General features: G+C 39.6%; 2 protein-coding genes across 3 annotated transcripts; both read left to right on the top strand.

Annotated features, from left to right (window-relative positions):
* The first annotated feature begins 2,661 nt into the window (after positions 1-2,661).
* LOC117616593 (pentatricopeptide repeat-containing protein At1g19720) lies at positions 2,662-6,191 on the top strand. 2 transcript variants are annotated; one of them, XM_034345959.1, is made up of 2 exons: positions 2,662-4,849; positions 4,931-6,191. In XM_034345959.1, the coding sequence occupies exons 1-2, from the start codon at positions 2,800-2,802 to the stop codon at positions 5,467-5,469; spliced, it is 2,589 nt and encodes an 862-aa protein (XP_034201850.1). In that variant the 5' UTR covers positions 2,662-2,799; the 3' UTR covers positions 5,470-6,191. The 2 variants fall into 2 exon arrangements, with proteins under 2 accessions (XP_034201850.1, XP_034201849.1); XM_034345958.1 differs by having other exon boundaries at positions 2,662-6,191.
* Positions 6,192-13,685: 7,494 nt separating this feature from the next.
* LOC117634236 (cytokinin dehydrogenase 5) lies at positions 13,686-18,796 on the top strand. Its single transcript, XM_034368231.1, has 5 exons — positions 13,686-15,027; positions 15,433-15,560; positions 15,926-16,201; positions 17,021-17,283; positions 18,327-18,796. The coding sequence occupies exons 1-5, from the start codon at positions 14,427-14,429 to the stop codon at positions 18,685-18,687; spliced, it is 1,629 nt and encodes a 542-aa protein (XP_034224122.1). The 5' UTR covers positions 13,686-14,426; the 3' UTR covers positions 18,688-18,796.
* Positions 18,797-19,018: the final 222 nt, after the last annotated feature.

Below are 19,018 nucleotides of genomic sequence, written 5' to 3' on the forward strand. Positions count from 1 at the left end.
CATTGGTGATAATTAAATTCCAAATTGTCAAAATTACTTTGGGTAATTGGTTTTTTTTTACCCCACCTGCTTTGAACAGTGTTTTCAAAGGCATGCGTAGGTGCGCGTTGGAGCGCATGTCAGAGCGAGGCGATAGCAAATCGCCTTAGGTGTTCCCTTATTTATTTATTTGCACACTTAACGTGCGCGTTGATGGTGAGGTGTACGAAGGCTCTATAAAACGACGCTTTAAGGCTCAGCGAGGCGCATCTACTCGAGGAAGAAGACGACGACACAAGTGAGAAAAGAGGCGCATCTGCGACGTCGTCGTTTCATAAAGTCCTATTATTTTTAACGCTTGTTTTGATATTATCTATGCTTTAGCTTTTGACACAGCCCCTCTTTAAAAAAGAAACGATGTGTTTAATTAGCAGTTTTATTTGCTCCATAAAAAATAAATTAACTTTATTATTTTAAATATATTTAGCATGATGTCCTAAGTCCTAACTTAGCCCTAATATATTTTTTTCTTCTTGTAACTCTTAGTGCTTAGTTGAATTTCTAGTACCTTTGCTGGAGGTTTAGTTGGGCCTCGAGTCCTTGGGTTTAGCCCCACGTCCCTAACTTTGCGCATTCCATCCTCCACTTCTTGGTCATGGAGTTCAGATAACCGGGTGGTGTCTCCCTCGCTTCGCACTTCTCTAGTGAGAGGGAAGTTCGATCACCCCACGTCTTTTAATCATAGCATATAGGTTAAGCTATGACACGTGATATTTGGTCCCCACAGACTCTAATTCTGATAGATAGAGATTAGCCAATTCAATGTAGAATCTTCATCTGTAAGTATGCCTTCTTCAAATTCGTCTTAATTCTTTGCTTCATATAGCTCTGCATGCTGTGCCTCCTTTTACAACGTCTTCATCTTGTCGGATCGGGTTGATTGGTTGGTTGTAATTCCGGTTGAACAATCAGCTTCAACTGATAGCCGCTTGAGTACATTCGGGCATGGATCTGTCCCGAAGATGCTATTCGATACAGTAACTAAGCAACTCTCACGGCCGATACAATTCTGCTAAACACGTAAAGGGATATTAATAAATCTGTATTTATCAAAAGAATATGCATCTGCGAGGTCACTATACAAGTACGAGAGGTGAAAAGATTGTAGTTCAGTCCACAATGGCATGAGAGTTGGTCGCATGACACGTTCCTTGCTGGAAACTCCCACAAGTTGCAGTAGGTAGGAGTTCCAATACTTGCAAACTTAATGCTTGAGATAGACTGCCCCGGCAAACACTGCAGATGAACCTGGGCCTGGTGAAGCGTTTTCGATTCTTCATGGCTGTGTCGATATCAAAATTTTCAGCGTTTGGGTGGTGTACTTGTAAATCAGCACAAACCCGTCACTGATCTCTTCACCAGGGTTATCTTTGATGGATCCTCACCGAGTTCCTCAACCGCTACCACCATTTGTGTTGGCTTTAACCAGGACCCAGGAACATGGTACCTTGAAATCCTTACCTTACACCATTTCAATGTCTGTTTGGTTCGGGTAGCTAGTGAGCCTCGGAACCAATCAACTGATGACCCTCCTTTTGGAGAGACCAAATCCCTGTTTGGAAGATTTTCCCATGAGATTAAAACCACAGAAAAAAGGAAGAAGAAAAAAAGAGATGGAGATAATTGTGAGTGGCCAAAATGGATTTGAACTTAAAGGTTTTACCATATTCATCAATGGGAGCGATTCATAGTCATAACTGTGGCTGTAAACTTGTAACGAATGGGCCTCCGGCATTTCGTCCAAAGTTGGTTCCTCCATATACTGCCATAAACCATAAACACTGAAACTCAAAATCAGAGCTGGCACAATTAGGCGATATATACATTGACTGAGAAGTGGCCAGAAAACCTCCAATTATGTCTCAGTGCCATAATTGGAGCTCACACAGCAAAAATTAAATAACAAGCTTTTGTCGTACAATTTCTATTTCTCCTGAGTGTCCTTTTCTTACTATGAAATTCCAGTATAGCAATTTCTGCATTAGTTTTAGGCATTTTTGTACACTACTACGACGTTTTATACATATGTAAGCCGTCCACTTGTAAGAGCAACTCCAGCGTGCCCGGAGGGTTTGGCCCAAAACAGCCTTCCAGCGGACAAATATTGCACGGGTTGTGGGTGGGCACCACAAGCCTGGGTTGGCCATCAAGCAAAACCAGCCCTCAATCTAACTTGGGTTTGCTTACGTCAACGATGACGTCAGCAACCAAAAAATAATTTTAAAAAATCTAAAGAAATTTAAAAAAATACTAAACTTTTCAGAATTTTTTTTAAAATAAATACTTAGTCATATTTTTCACTTTCCATATCAAAACTATATACAAATTCCTCTCCTCATATCTTATGTGAATAGTGGTTGCCATGACAATGGGTGGAAACACACTTTGCTTTTTGCAAGGGCAGCCACTATTCACATGAATATATAGTAGCTGCCCTAACCCCCCCTTGCCATGGCAAAGGACAAATGGGTGGAGTTTCTCTAATGACAACCTGGCCGTCAACTTTTTGACCAATGCCCTCCCATGCTTCAACGTGGCGAGATATTACTGGCAGGATCTTAGCGTGATAGAGCAAACCACTGCAGCGAATCAATCCTTCCCTCTATCCGTTGCAAATTGGGTTCCACTCTCCATGGACACAACCGTGCAATCTTCAATCTTTGCTTCACCTCACCCTTCAGGCCAGGCCATGAACTGAAAAGAGCACCCCATAAAAAAAAAAAAAAACAGGAAATCTCTTAAAAGTTTCAACTTTCAACAATGGAGAATTTCACAATCCCATGCAAATCAAGCCCTCCCACACCTATTCTACCCTCCAAACTTGGCAACCCATCTGAATTCTCACTAAGACACGCCAAACCCATAATCTCTTTCTCCAGGAAAACTCTCCCAAAATTCACCGACACTCATTTAAACTATCTCTGCAAGAATGGCCAGTTCAGCGAGGCCATCACGGTTCTTGACTCTATTGCCCAAATTGGGTCCAAGGTACCACCCACCACTTATATGAATTTACTTCAATCTTGTATTGACACCAATTCCATTCAGCTGGGTCGGAAGCTCCATGAGCATATTGATTTAGTTGAGGAAATAAACCCATTTGTTGAGACTAAGTTGGTGAGCATGTATGCCAAATGTGGGTTTTTGGATGATGCTCGTAAGGTGTTTCACGCAATGCGTGAGAGAAATTTGTACACTTGGTCAGCCATGATTGGTGCGTGTCTTAGAGACCAAAGGTGGAAAGAGGTTGTGGAGCTTTTTTTCTCGATGATGAAAGATGGAGTTTTGCCGGATTATTTTTTGTTCCCTAAGATATTGCAGGCTTGTGGGAATTGTTCCAATATCGAGGCCACGAAATTGATACATTCCATTGCGGTTCGATGTAATTTGACTAGTTGTATTCATGTGAACAATTCAATATTAGCCGTGTACGCAAAGTGTGGAAATTTGGAGTGGGCAAGGAGGTTTTTTGACAACATGGATGAGAGGGATGGGGTGAGTTGGAATGCAATTATATCTGGTTATTGCCACAAAGGTGAGAGTGGAGAAGCTCGTAGACTGTTTGATGCGATGAGCAAAGAAGGGATTGAACCGGGTTTGGTAACGTGGAATACGTTAATTGCTAGTCATAACCAGTTACGGCATTGCGATGTTGCGATGGAACTGATGAGGAGGATGGAGAGCTGTGGGATAACTCCTGATGTATATACTTGGACTTCTATGATTTCAGGGTTTGCTCAAAACAACAGGAAACACCAGTCACTGGATTTTTTTAAGAAGATGCTTTTGGCAGGGGTACAACCAAACGGGATTACAATTACTAGTGCAATCTCAGCATGCACGTCTTTAAAATCACTGAACCAAGGGTTGGAAATCTATTCTCTTGCTATAAAGATGGGCTTCATTGATGACGTACTGGTTGGAAATTCACTCATTGACATGTTTTCAAAGTGTGGGGAAGTAGAAGCTGCTCAGAAGATCTTCAGTATGATCCCAGATAAAGATGTCTACACTTGGAACTCAATGATAGGAGGATATTGCCAAGCCAAGTATTGTGGTAAGGCGTATGAACTGTTCACGAAGATGCAGGAATCAGATGTACATCCCAATGCCGTGACCTGGAATGTGATGATCACAGGATACATGCAGAATGGAGATGCTGATCAAGCAATGGACCTCTTCCAAAGGATGGAAAAAGATGGGAAAATTAAACGAAATACGGCATCATGGAACTCTCTTGTCTCTGGCTACCTGCAACTTGGGGAAAAAAACAAGGCATTTGGGGTGTTCAGGCAGATGCAGGCCTACTGTGTTAATCCCAATTCAGTTACTATATTGAGTGTCCTACCTTCTTGTGCGAATTTAGTTGCCATGAAAAAGGTGAAAGAGATTCATGGTAGTGTATTGCGTAGAAATTTGGAGTCTGAAATCCCTGTTGCAAATGCCCTGATTGACTCTTATGCCAAATCAGGAAACATAGCATATTCAAGAATCATATTTGATACAATGTCGTCCAAAGATACCATCACCTGGAACTCAGCAATTTCTGGTTATGTCTTACATGGTCGTTCAGATGTTGCACTTGATCTTTTTGATCAGATGAAGAAGTCGGGGCTTAAACCAAATAGAGGTACCGTTGCAAATATCATACATGCATACAGTCTGGCTGGAAAGGTAGATGAGGGAACACAAGCGTTCCACAGCATCACTGAAGACTATCAAATTATACCAGGTCTAGAACATTATTCAGCTATGGTAGATCTATATGGTCGTTCTGGTAGGCTTCAAGAAGCAATGGAGTTTATTGAAGGTATGCCCATAGAACCAGACTCCTCTGTTTGGGGTGCCTTATTTACAGCATGTAGGATTTATGGGAACCTTGCCTTGGCAGTTCGTGCAGGGGAGCATTTACTTGTCTCGGAACCAGGGAATGTTTTGATTCAACAGTTAATGTTACAGGCATATGCTTTATGTGGGAAGTCTGAGGATATATCAAAATTGAGAAAGTTTGGAAGAGATTATCCAAAAAAGAAATTTCTTGGTCAGTGCTGGATTGAAGTCAAGAACTCACTGCATACGTTTATTTCAGGTGACAGATTGAAATTATGCTCAATCTTTCTAAATTTGTGGTTACAAAACATAGAAGAAAAGGCAAAGACACCTGATTTTTGTAATGAGCTATGTGTTGAGGAAGAAGAGGAGGAAATTGGCTGGATCCACAGTGAAAAGCTTGCATTTGCTTTTGCCCTGAGTGGCTCTCAAAGTGTACCCCAAAGTATTAGGATTATGAAAAATCTGAGAATGTGTGGAGACTGCCATAGGATAGCGAAGTACATATCTGTGGCTTTTGGGTGTGATATATATTTGAGCGACGCGAAGTCCTTCCACCATTTTAGTAATGGCCGTTGTTCTTGTGGGGACTATTGGTAGAGATGTCCTAGAGGAAAAACCCAAAAGGCGGAAGTTGAAAGATCAGTTTTACCTCAAACAGGGCTTGTTCAAGGCACACAACTGCAGTCACAACACAAGCTAACATCATTTTGCAATTTTGACAAGGTTGAAGAGGGGATGATTGATCTCTATGGGATCGAATAACCATGAGGACAGCAACACTAGAGTCACATTCAACTTCAATCTGTCTACATCGTTCCGAGTCAAACATAGGCATCGGCGTAGCTTCATAGCTCTGTCTGCCCCAAGAACAGATCCAATGCCAAGGTTCAGAGAGGAGCCTTTGAACCACCCCTACTCCCATTTTTCATTGCGCAAAACTCCACCTGCTCCTGTGGCGGGGCTCGCCTCTGCAATTACCATGAATTGTAAGCCTAAACCAACATTGAGGAGGGGCAAGGCAATGAATCTGCCTGTAATGTCTTGTTAGCTTCACACACTGGAAAGTGAGATTCTGAGGCCAAGGAGGGACTACAAACTCTGGCATAAACACAAATGTTGCAGCTCCATTTGCATTGGTTTTCCATAAAGTGGCAGCAAAAGTGAGAGACGAAGGAACTACTTTTAGGAACTGATATTTTAGTATTGAGATTGATTGTAGTATAAGTATAACAAATGTATGAAATCCATCATAAAAGAGTGATGTGATTTGTTATGTAATCAACCTATCGTGTTTGAAAATATAGTCCTAATTCGGTGATGCATAGAGATGGAAATGTGCAAATACTTTTTCCCTTAGAAGCAGGGCATGGCCCATGGGCTCTTAGTAGGCCCACCAGTTTTGGGCCGTCGAGCTTAGGGCTGCTTTGTTAGTTGGCCAACATCTAATAATAGGATGAAAATTTGATAGGGGGTCCAAGAAAAGTTGTGCTGCTGACGTCCTTGGACCTACTATGCATGTAAATGCTTCATCTGCAGTAGTGAGTGGTGAGGCAATATAATATATAATTGTTTGTGAGAGACTAAATAGAAAGAGGAGACGAGTATTAGCTAGCTAGCTATATGATATGAATCGTGTTTCTGAAGAGTTGTGGTCGCTCAATACTGGCTTAGCTTTTCAACGACGATAACTAGCAAAGGGCTAACTATAACATATGAAAAGAGTGCTGTTATTTCCACGTTCTGTCCTATTTCCTCACCCACCGTGTAAATTTGGAAAAACACAATCCTATCTTTCCACCCACTATTATTCCTAAAATACCAGTCAATTATTAATTTATGCAAATTCTATATATTTTTTAGTGGAAACCTCAATAAAACTGAAATCAACAGCATATCTTCCTCAACCGACAAGTTCTCGATGAAAGCAGGAGGGTCCCTCCCTATCCCATGAGAACATGTCAATTGATGAAATAGTGAAATATGCAATACTATGTGCCATTGTATTGGCATCGCTAGAAACAAAACAAACTGAAGAATTATTTCGTTGTTGAAACCAAAAAAACGACAGTCTTCGATCGACACTGATGAGTTGTCTATAATGTTAGATCATTATTAAAATACACTTTAACCCTAAATCTATCATCCTCGCCCATCTCCAACACCAACACCAAACTCCTCCTTACCCTTCAAAAAGCCAACATGTTATTACTACAAAAATGAAAATCAATGAACTCAGCCTAAAGAGACAGAGACAGAGAGATAGAGAGAGATGAGAAGAAATGAGGATTTGTCGGCGTCTGCGGCACGGAGGGGAGGGGGTCACCGCTGGCGGGTGGGAAAGGTGGACGAGCTTTGGTGGCTCTTGGGTTTTTGGTTTTGTTTTTAAGAATTAATTTTAGTTTTTTTTTTAGTTATTAAAAGTGAACATTGTCACACACACAAAAAAAAAAAGTCCTTAGAAGTCATTTTATGAATGGGTAAATTAGTCTTTAAAATTTTGAAAATAAGGTGGATGGAAATAGCAGCACTCTATGAAAAATATGAAGTGGCCACTTAATTTGGTAGAGCTAAAGTAAAGTGAATTATTAATTAGAGTAGGTAATGAGATTCCTAAAACAGTAGAATTAGTAAAATTGTCATAATTAAATAAATGAAGGAAGATGATGCCAAAGGGAAGAAGAATTGCCAATGAGGGTTGATTAAGTTGGTAAGGATTGTTCTCTTCGCTATCCAGGCCTAGTTTCGAGTCCCGCTATCAGTGGCGGAGCTACTGTGGGGTCAACGGGGTCGCACGACCTCTTGGAAGCCATGGAAATACTTAGAGGTCCCTTGGAGCTGAGGGAGATACCCCTTGGAGTTGCACACTAGGTGCTTGACGTTTTTCCTAAGGAAGAAAGGCGATGCGAAAGGAAGAAGAAGCACTGATGTTTTTTTTTTATAAACATCATGAGCAAAACGACGTCATTTTAACACAGGAATTTTCATTAAAATGGTCTGGCCCGGCAACTTCCCCCAAAGTCCAAACCCACCCAATACCTCCATCCCATTGCTTTCAATCATACAACTATACTAAATCCGGAAAATATTGGCCAACGTTTAATATACACCTCTTCCTAACAACCCTTCATATTTCCCATTTCATTTCGTCGTCTTGTCCACTCTTTGGAGTGGAGAGTGGGGAGTGGACTTTCATGAGACAAAGATTTATGAAAAACATTAAAATACCATGTCTATGCTCCATTCAACTCAAACACTCAAATGGACTCCTAAAATCCCAAAATTCTATTATTCTCTACCCTAAGTTCCCAACTAAATCTCCCATCCAAACCCTCAACATGGCTGAAAATTTTATTCTCTTCGCTCTCCATCTTTATAAATTTATTGTTCTTGGTATACTTAAACCTCTGTATGCCTAATATTTTTATTGTATAATGATTTATTGGAATGGATGAATATTGATGATTTTGTGTGTGGATGATTTATTGGATTGGATGCCTATATATGATTATTTGATTTATTGGAATTTAGGGTTTATGATTAATTTTGTGATGGACTTCTTGTCCTCTCTTTGTTTGTTCATTTGTCTTAATAAAAATTGTTTCTTTTAAATTTTTTTTTTTAAAAAAAAAGGTAGAATGTTTGGTTTGAATAATTCATGTGTAGAATTATGGAACGATAAGAGGAAAGTAATAGAAAATTATCTTTTAGTGTTATTTTCATCTTTAAAAAAATATCGGAACTTTTACACTAAGATCCTTTGGAGTAACAATTCTGAATCCGTCACTGACCGCTACTGACAATCCCCTTTTAGTGATTAATCGGTAAAAATTTTTTAAAAAAAAAAAAGGCTAAGAATATCCTCTCTACAAGTTTTCAAAGAAACTTTGATATCCCTTTGATCCTGAGATGGGGTAACCTCCCTCCTCTGAACTTTTCTGTGACTTGTCGAGGATAATGCTATTCCCGTTTGTTACAAATTTTTCTGCTAGCGATGACCTATGTTATGGCACTTCTTGCGGGCAATTCCGGAACAAATATAAATGATGATGTCAGATCAGACGCAACTAATAATTAAATTGGATCTGGCAGTCTGCCTGCTCTGCTACTCTCTCTCTCTCTATATATATTTATATAATCCCTGAATGATGGACCAAGATTCTGTGCTAGATTTTATTTCTGTAGCTTAGCTTCTCTTTTGCATGGGAGAACGGAATTAAGCTAGCAGGGGCAGCACATTGATGCAAATTGCAATCACCTAATAAATCTTTATTATATTATATTATTATATATGTTATGTATGCGGCTCATGAGATATTATATGCGGCTCCATGTCCATGTCACAATGACCAAGATCCAAAACATAGAGATAAAGCAATAACCTTTCAGTTTCAGAAGGTGACAGGCTTACAGAAATGAATGAACAGAGCCATTAATTTGGTTCAGTCCAATAATTTCAAAAGAAAGAAATAGGCTCGCTCAACAATGGGGGTAAATATACTAATTACTGATGAAATGGGTACGTTTTGTTTGTTTTTCTGATACAGAAAAGGATTAAGTTTATGGGAATAATTATCTGTCTTGTTGGTTTATCTCATAAGAAAATTACAACTAGTTTCGAAACACTAATAGTGCATTGAACACACGACTTTCGTTTCATTTCATGCACTAATTATTTGTGGCTTGATTTTATCTTGTTAGTGGAGAATCAGATCAAATCTTGATCGATCCTAGCGATGATCACCATCAAATCAAACTTTGAAGGTGATGCCATGCATGCACGCATTGATTCCAAACCAAAACTATTTACTTTTCGTTTTCGTGCATATAGTTGCATCTAGATCTATTAATTACAGTTCGATTCCATGCGACTTTATTAATAATTAAGCTCCTTGCTTTCTAGCTAGCTATATATATATAATTATATATAGCTCTTTGTTGTGTATCACACAAAGGTGACCGGCCCACGAACCAATCAGCCGTGATGGGCGCCTTAATCATATTATAAATTGTTATTATTCTCGTATAAAGCTATATTACGTGAGTTTTATATTACGTGATTATATAGTTACGTGTTCATATAATTACGTAATATATTTTATACGCGTGTTATAATATAAGTATAGTCAAAATAACAGTGATATTTATATATAATAAATTCAACTCCAAGTAAATATTGATAGATAGGATAGGCCTCGCCCTCTCTACTTAAAGTCTTAACTCAACTCCAATTATTAAAAAAAGGAAGAAGAAAACACTCATTTCTAAAAAGGACTACGTTTGCATGCATTGCAGCACGGTGCTTGGCAGCTTGCTTATAAATAATTTATGTAAAGTGAAATTAATTGGAGAATGAACCAATAATGATAATGATAATGATAACAATAGGGAATGATGAGCTGTTCAAGTAGTTAAAATAATCATCACGATTTAAGACCTAAGTAAAGCACTTGTGACATTTTAGACACTCTTTTCTTTTTAAGAGCAAGGCCGCCTAGATCGATGAATCCCTCTCAGCTAGCTAGGAGGTCATTAGGGGTCTAATTAATGCGCAGATAATCTATGGATTTAGGTCCTATAATTTAAATTATTAAGACAGAAGAGAGAATCTAATCTAGGGGAACAACTGGTGTCAGTTAGGAAAAGAGGCTGCTATATTATACACTAACACAAAAGTGATTGTGTTTGCTTTCTCGAGCAGCTTTGCCTGTAAAGTGACACTTGTGTAGGTCCTTGTAGTCCGTTGGTTTGCACTTTGAGGGAGAAAACTTTGGTTGTAAAAGATGGGTTTGAACTCAAAAGCAAGACAACATGAAGGAATCCTAAAGCAAATAGACAAAATGACTTTTCTCCTTTTTCAGACGCATAAAAGATAAGAGAATCCAGAAGAGAGAGGCCCACTGATTTGTTTGTGCCAAACTTTTTAATCTTTTCTTGTTTTTTATTTATGTTTATTTCTATAAGAGCAATTACAGTTTTCAAATGAACTGCTAGCTACCCTAATTACATCATTCTCACTGATTGATTGGGGCTTAATTATATCTTGATCCACATAATTGGATTTGGAGGAGTGAGGAGAGAAGTGGATGGAGTAAGTGGTAAACCCGATCTTATGCCATCCCATCCCATTGTCATTCTTAAACTCACCCAAAGTCATAGTTATGATTTGAGATTTCTTTTTTCTTTTTTGTGTAAAGCGGGATTAAGTGGCGACGACGTACAATACATCAAATAATGCATTGCATGTGTTTCCAGCTAATCTAATGTACTTAAGCAAATTATAATTGAGTTGTCAAAGTTTCTAGCGGGCCCTCTTGTCGATCATTTGTTTTTGTATTTGAAACACACCCATCGTTTCATGCAGCAGTTGATGCAGGGGACGTGGATGGAGCCAAAACTTTCTTGAATTTGTCATCTCTAACGCTTCAAGTTCAACATTTCAACGAGTTGATGCATTGCATGTTTATCCATCCAATTTATTCACAAGTAGGTCAATACAATAACAATGTGAGCAGGTTGCTTGATAAGGCTGCGCGCGTTGCATCTTTATCCATTATATATTTATATGGATCGAGATGTTAATTGGTCGGTCATACTAGTTGTGCTTGATGAATATCATATATGTATACAGTCCAAATTGGATGCTGATCGAGCTGATGAGTTTCGGCATTGAATTGTTTTATTTATTTATTTTTGAACGAAGATGTTGCATTCATTAGACGGCGGAAATTGCCATTAAGTTAGTTTTTTTCTTTTCTTTTTGCGAAGGCCATTAGGTTAGTTGGTAGCTATGGTCCTTGTCCTTGAACAAGAGTTAAGACTCTCGTGTTGCAAATTGCAATCCCAAATCCCAAGGGTGAATGAAGGACATCAGGCACTGTAGCCACACCTCCTGCTGTCGACAGAAGAAGGTTTATTAATTTATGGATGATTTGATGATCCACCGGGTCCCTCTGGCTACCCGACAGAGACGAGGCTTTTTTGTCAACAAGACTCAAAATCTTGTGAAAAACAAGGAACCAGCCAAGCCTTATTAGACAAGTAATTTAGATTTAAAAATGGGAATGTGCAAGTATTTTCCTCGTTTACAACATTGATATCTGACAAATGAACTTTTCTAAGGTCAAGTTCATATTAATCATAGCAGCACCAGGTGACCAGGTCCAACTGTTCACACCACCACCAATCCCAGAATATATATGAAAATGATTAATGCATGCGTCCCCAGTTCATGTGGCCTTGTTTGTTCAGTGGAAGAAAACGAGATTACATGCATGACTTGACTGACTTGTACGTATGTGTATGGTCAACACGCCAACCAACCAACCCTAATTTTTTATTTATTTATTGCACATCTTGGCTTGGCCCTTGACTTGACCCACACACACAAAACTTAATTTCTTGGTACAATTATTAATAAATGTTTTTGGTGAAATCTCGCTGTAGTTGAGCTATATGATTCTAACGCCAATCTTGCCGATGCTGTTGCTGTTGCTGATGATCAAGAATGTAAGTGTGGACTGTGGTGGATGGATGGGAGGGTTAACTTGTATATTTTCACCATTGACTTGGTTTAATAACAAAATTAGACCGATGAAATGAAACACAACTTATATTCATATATATATATATATATATGCACATCCACATCCGTAATGAAAGACAAGTTAGACAAGCTATTATTAGGTGGTCCAGCAAGTGTCTATGAAGCTCAAAAATGCCGTCACTGATTGGACAATCATTTTCATTCCTGGACAAGCTGCAAGAGTTGTCAATGAGTCCTCCAAAACAATGACTTGTTTCTTTTTTCTTTTTCAACTCTCTCATATAGATTCTAGTCTACAAATATAATTTCAATATTAGGGTTTCTTTTTTATAAATAAAATTTAAAGAAAAGTAGTATAATAATATCTTCTTAATTATCCCCCACAAGGAGAAGGGTGCAAAGACTCCAAGGACCACACATATCCCAATAAAATTGTTATAGTTATGGCCAACTAAACTAGTTTATGCATAAGGACTTGACTAATCATCAAAGATATAAATCCAAAAACCCACTTGGCAATCGACATCGATCTATATATAAATATATTGAGTAATCTCCAAACATGCACTTGTTGTTTTGTGAGTATTTTTTTGTTGTGGGAAGCATTTATTTTTATTTTTAGTCATGGCATTAGCAATTTAGCAATTTAGCAATTTGGCAATTTGGCAATTTAGTAGGCAAACCATAATTAAGTTGCATAACTAGTCATTGTAATCTAAGGCTTAGATTCTGTGATTTTCTTAATTGGGACTTGTTTGATATGCATACACTAATTAATATATATAATAGCATTCAATTCAGCCATTAGAATTTACAATACATATATTATTATGAGTTTTAATTAATAAAAATACAAACATCTCTGGTTGTGTTGTGTTGCGTTTGATGAGGGGATTGAGGAATGAACAAGCACTGATAATTAAATCGCCATTGCATTGCATAATAAGCTCAAAGGAAGGAACATCGTCGCAGGGGTCTGCACCCACGTGAAGCTTCTCTTGCTCGGGTCCCCACACAGATCCTCCGTATCCACATGTGGGCCCCACATCCCGACCTCTTCTGATGATGATATCCTCTTCCTCCTCTTCTCTATCTTTCTTTCCTCTGTCTCTGTGTTTGTTCCTCAAAGCAGGGGAGAGGGGAGTGGGTAATGCGTCGTAATGGTAATGGGTCATCTCATCAAAACTCTTTTCTTACCCTACCCCTATTTTCCTGCTGCCTAACACGTGTTTCTCGCCCCTCGCACGTGAACATCCACGTGTCCCAGGACCCCATCAGTCCTCTCCTCAGCTTTAAATTGAGGACCTGCATGTTATATCCTAGTCCAGACACAACACTCGTATCCATAATCAGACTGACTCCCTCAGAAAAATTACTCTATCTCTCTCTATCTGTAAATCATCTGTTGTTTGCCTTGGCCAATTTCTAGAGAGAGAGAGAGAGAGAATATATCTGAATTCCTTGTTACCTTCAATCTCATCTCATCTCATCTCACCTCAACACTTGTATATATATGTGTGTACTTACTTGTATTGTAAAGTAACGTGACGAAATCAAGTTGAAAGAGAAAAGGCAAGAAAAAAAGAAGAAAAGGAGGAGTTATAGCGCAGCACCGCAGCAGAGAATCTGTGCATGTTGCGTACAAAATCTTTAAAGCGAAATCAGCCTTACGTTGTCTCCACGACTCCCCACACCTCTCCTCCCTCCTCCTCCTCCTCCTGCCACAAAGATTTTGTTCCCTCTTCCCTAATTTCCCCCACAATTTCTTTTTCTTCCTTCTTTTTCTAACACTACGTATACGCACGTTATCATCACTCCCTCTCACTCTCTCACTATATATAGCTATACCACCGCCACCTACTTCTCTCCGCCGGTGTGCGCACTTTTCTTATCCTTCACCCCTTTTAACAGCCATTATGTAGCCTATTATTACCTTATAATCATTCATCATCTTCAACCATCCATCCACAAAAAAGAACAAGAACAAGAACTTCAAGAATCAATCATAAATATGGCGACTAAGCTTCTTTTAATTACATTCGCCATCTGCAGATTGATTGTTACGGTTGGATTAACCGTGGACCCCACGGAGCTTCTCCGGCTTGTTGTTGACGGTCAGCTCAGCGTCGACCCCTCCGACGTCGACACAGCCTCCAAGGACTTCGGCTTGATGACCCGAGCCGAGCCCCTGGCCGTTCTGCACCCGGGCTCTGCCCAAGACGTGGCCAGACTTGTGCGAGCCGCTTACTCTTCGGCTCACGGATTCACGGTCTCGGCCAGGGGCCACGGGCACTCCATCAACGGACAGGCGCAGACCAACAATGGGGTCGTCATTGAAATGAACGGCGGCGGATCATCAGGAAGAGTTATGAGTCAGGTAAGAAGTGGGTCGGGTCGGGTTTCGGAGAAGGGTATGTACGTGGACGCCTGGGGTGGGGAGCTGTGGATAGATGTGCTGAGGAGCACGCTGGAATATGGACTCGCACCAAAGTCGTGGACGGACTACTTGTACTTGTCGGTCGGAGGAACCCTCTCCAACGCGGGTATCAGCGGCCAAGCGTTCAATCATGGCCCTCAGATTAGCAGTGTTGATGAGCTCGACGTTGTTACAGGTTCCAAATTTAATCATATCACTCTTGTTTTGTTTTTGTTTGCCTTTCTTTCTAATTTCCCCTAATTTATTTGTAAGTGTTTGCATGGTGTATATTACAAAGTTTAAATATTGTTTGTTTTACTGATATAAGCGTGGACGTAATAGAGAGAAAGGTAGTTAATCTCTTGTGTGTGTAGCATTAGCATATTAATTAAGTATACCCGTCACATGGCCTGGTTTGTTACATATATATCACCAACCAATCGATCTAACAATATATATTCTCATCATGACATTATTAAGTTTGTTGCCGTTGCTGCCAATTGAAGTGCTTGTCTTTATGTATATGATCAATGGCAAATCGATCTCTTCTGTAGCTAGCTAGCATATGATTATTGGAATGACCTAACTGTTTGTTAAACAGGCAGGGGCGAGCTATTGACATGTTCAGAAGAGAAAAACTCAGAGCTGTTCCACGCTGTTCTTGGTGGGTTAGGGCAATTTGGAATCATCACTAGGGCTAGAATTGCTCTCGAACCTGCCCCCCAAAGGGTATCTTTCTCTCTCTCTCTCTCTCTCTCTCTTCCCTCTTCCCTCTTCCCTCTCATATTATTATAATTAGTTGTTTCAATAGAAATGGGTTTTGGTTGGGTTCCACCTTCCCATGGTGGGACAAAAACAAGTCCTAAAAAGCAAGGTATGATGAGCTTGACCTACCAAAGGGGTTTCGTAGGGATCGAATATGGGTCCATGTCCATGAATTGGAGCTTTTTGAACCCATTATTCAAACGGGTATTCTATAGCTGGCAATGTTGTTGACGTGTCCTCTTTGCTTCTTTAACTAACATGGTCTCTTTCTCTATTCCCTTTTTATTTTATTTTTTATTATTGCTTTATTTGCTGCCATTGTCAAACAGGTGAGGTGGATCCGAGTACTGTATTCCAACTTTTCGGCTTTTACCAAAGATCAGGAATTCCTCATCTCTCTGCATGGGCAACCCTCCACCCACAAGTTCGATTATGTCGAGGGTTTCGTGATTGTAGATGGAGGCCTCATCAACAATTGGAGGTCGTCTTTCTTCTCTCCTAGCAACCCTGTCAAAATCACCTCTATTAATTCTCAAGGGGGTGTTTTATATTGCTTGGAGATTACGAAAAACTACCATGAATCAAGCGCTGATACAATTGACCAGGTATTAATTTGTATACGTTATAGTTTTATTAATTAGGTGGTTGGTGATTAGTCTTCAATTAGCTAGCTATCAATCCATAGGCCTCATTAGTCCAACCAACATATAAATACATATAGTCGTAATTTCAGGCATGCAAGTTATGTATAATTTCTACGAATATACACCAACCCAACCCAACCCACTAAAAATATAAAAGTACTTTTTTTTTGTATAAAAACCTAGAGAAATACGAAAGAGTGGTAAATAAATATTATAAATAAGTGATGGCGTCGTGCATGCAGCATGCTAAAGCAACACCAGCTTCGAGAAAGAAAACGTACATATATATATAATATTAGAATAAAGAGATAGCTCGCTGGAGCAACAATTCAACAGTTGGTTGGTAATCTCAGACTTTAAAGACTAATTAATTAGAGTGGCTATCTATCATTGTACACGTATTGAAACCAATAAGAGAGCAAGGTTTTTGAAGCTAGATTGATCGATCAATAATATTTCAGGGTCCCCACTAAACCTCGATTATATGATTAGCCACTACAAAATGTAATTAACAAGAAAACATGGAAGATCTGCGATCTATTATCTTATTCAAACCTAAGATTCAATACAAGCTTTTTTTCAAAATTGCTTCTAATTGTATATTACTAAATCTAATAAGCCGCCCAACTCACCAAATTATTCCTCTTGAATGGAACTTATCCTGACAAAAGCAACACTTTGGTTTGGTAGCAGCTTTCTTTCTTTACTCTACTTTGATTGTATTTTTTTTTAACTCCAAATAATTTAAAATTGTGAGTTGGGGTTTTGTTTTTCACGCAGGAAATAGAGGGTTTGTTAAAAAAATTGGATTTTGTACCCACGTCGGTCTTCACAACGGATCTTCCTTACGTGGATTTTCTGGACCGGGTCCACAAGGCCGAGCTGAAGCTCCGGTCCAAGAGTTTGTGGGACGTGCCTCACCCATGGCTCAACCTTTTTGTCCCCAAATCAAGGATTTCTGACTTCGATAAGGGGGTGTTCAAGGGTATTTTGGGCAATAAGACAAGCGGGCCCATCCTTATTTACCCCATGAACAAAGACAAGTAAGTACTTATGCTGTTTTCATTGCATGCATGCATGACTGCAAACAAAACGATAGATAGCTGTTGATATTGCATCCATTATTTTAACAAGAATAAAATATGAATCTAGGTTAACGTTGTTGCCTTTTATTTGTTGAGCCTATCTCTAAGCAGCATTTATGGTAAATTTTCCATAAAGACAAATAGAATCTTTTATGACACCAGCTGCGGTGCAGACCTTTGTTAATAATGAAGGGTTTGGAACTTGAAGAACATATATGCTTTTGTATTCATATATTTCGGGTCAGATTTAGGAGACAAATTTTAACACCACATCCATCGTCTTCACCATTACTCATAATCTTGGATATATGCGTAATTTAATAAACCTTCTTTTTCAAGGAAGTCCTCATTATTCACATGACAAGATGTGAATAGTTGTCAATCTGTCTACGGATGGACTATGGCTTTTGGTCTTTAGATGATATGATGGAGAGGTAAAGTCCATAGTTAGGCAGCCAAAACACTTGGACTTGGTCCAGGACCACACGCACAAACACTAATCTGGGGTTTTTTTTTTCTGGGGTTGGGTGGAAAAGCCAATAAAGGCGACGGTGGAGATCATCCAACTGGAAAGTTTCTGGTGTCGGTAGATCCACTGATGGGATGTTATCCATGTCGTTTACATGCTAGCTCCAGAAACATAGTCGTTACTACTACAGTACATGTTAACATAATCTACATAAGTTTATGATAATTATGTTAGCATCAGTCGTCTACGCAAGCTAATGACTGTATATCATTCAATATGTTATGAGATTCAATTGCATCCACGGACAATGACTCACATAAGCTCTACGCAAGGTTACAGTTTTAATGGAACGACCCGTCACCCTCCTCCACTGTCCACAATGGTGGAGTGGGTCTTGCTGATGATCAAATCCAAACAACCAAATACGCATCCATCTTGCACAGTGCCACGCTACACACATCTTGCAGATCCAATCCAAATTCCAAAAACATGTTTTGCTCACTGGCTTTTATGTGGTTTTGATTCTGTGTAGGTGGGACCAGAGGAGTTCGGTGGTGACACCCGATGAGGACATCTTTTACCTAGTGGCATTGCTAAGATCCGCCTTGGATACTGGCGATGAGACCCACACCTTGGAGCACCTGACCAATCAGAACCGCCAGATCCTCAAATTCTGTGATGATGCAGGCATCAAGGTGAAACAGTACCTTCCCCACTACACTACACAGGAGGAGTGGATGGACCACTTTGGAGATAAGTGGGGCCAATTTTACCAGAGGAAGATGGATTTCGACCCCCGGCGCATTTTAGCCACTGGCCAACGTATTTTTAGCCCATCCTCTTCCGTTCCAATTTCTAATCACGGTGGTGATAAATTGTTGTCAATTTCTTGATGACCACTAAAACGTAGAAAACCGCACATAATCGATAATTTTTAGGGATAGCATAGTTCTAAGCTCTTGTACATACACTACTGGCAGGAAGATGAAATATTTTTGATAATCAAACGAGCGCGGTTGTTATTAGTTTTAGGGTGTGGTGAGGTTCAGGAGTTGTTCGGTGAGGGCTAGACGGTGGAACGGTGGAACGGTGGGTTCCATTACCGTGATCTGCATATGTCATGTTGTTGTATGCAGCGCCCGTGATCCCGAGTTCCCGACACCGCGTGTCCTGGTTTTTGCCTCTGGGTCTTAACGTTTTTTGTCCTCAACTTCTTCGAACCCA

Source organism: Prunus dulcis, chromosome 1 (assembly GCF_902201215.1).
Source record: "Prunus dulcis chromosome 1, ALMONDv2, whole genome shotgun sequence".
Taxonomy (NCBI): domain Eukaryota; kingdom Viridiplantae; phylum Streptophyta; class Magnoliopsida; order Rosales; family Rosaceae; genus Prunus; species Prunus dulcis.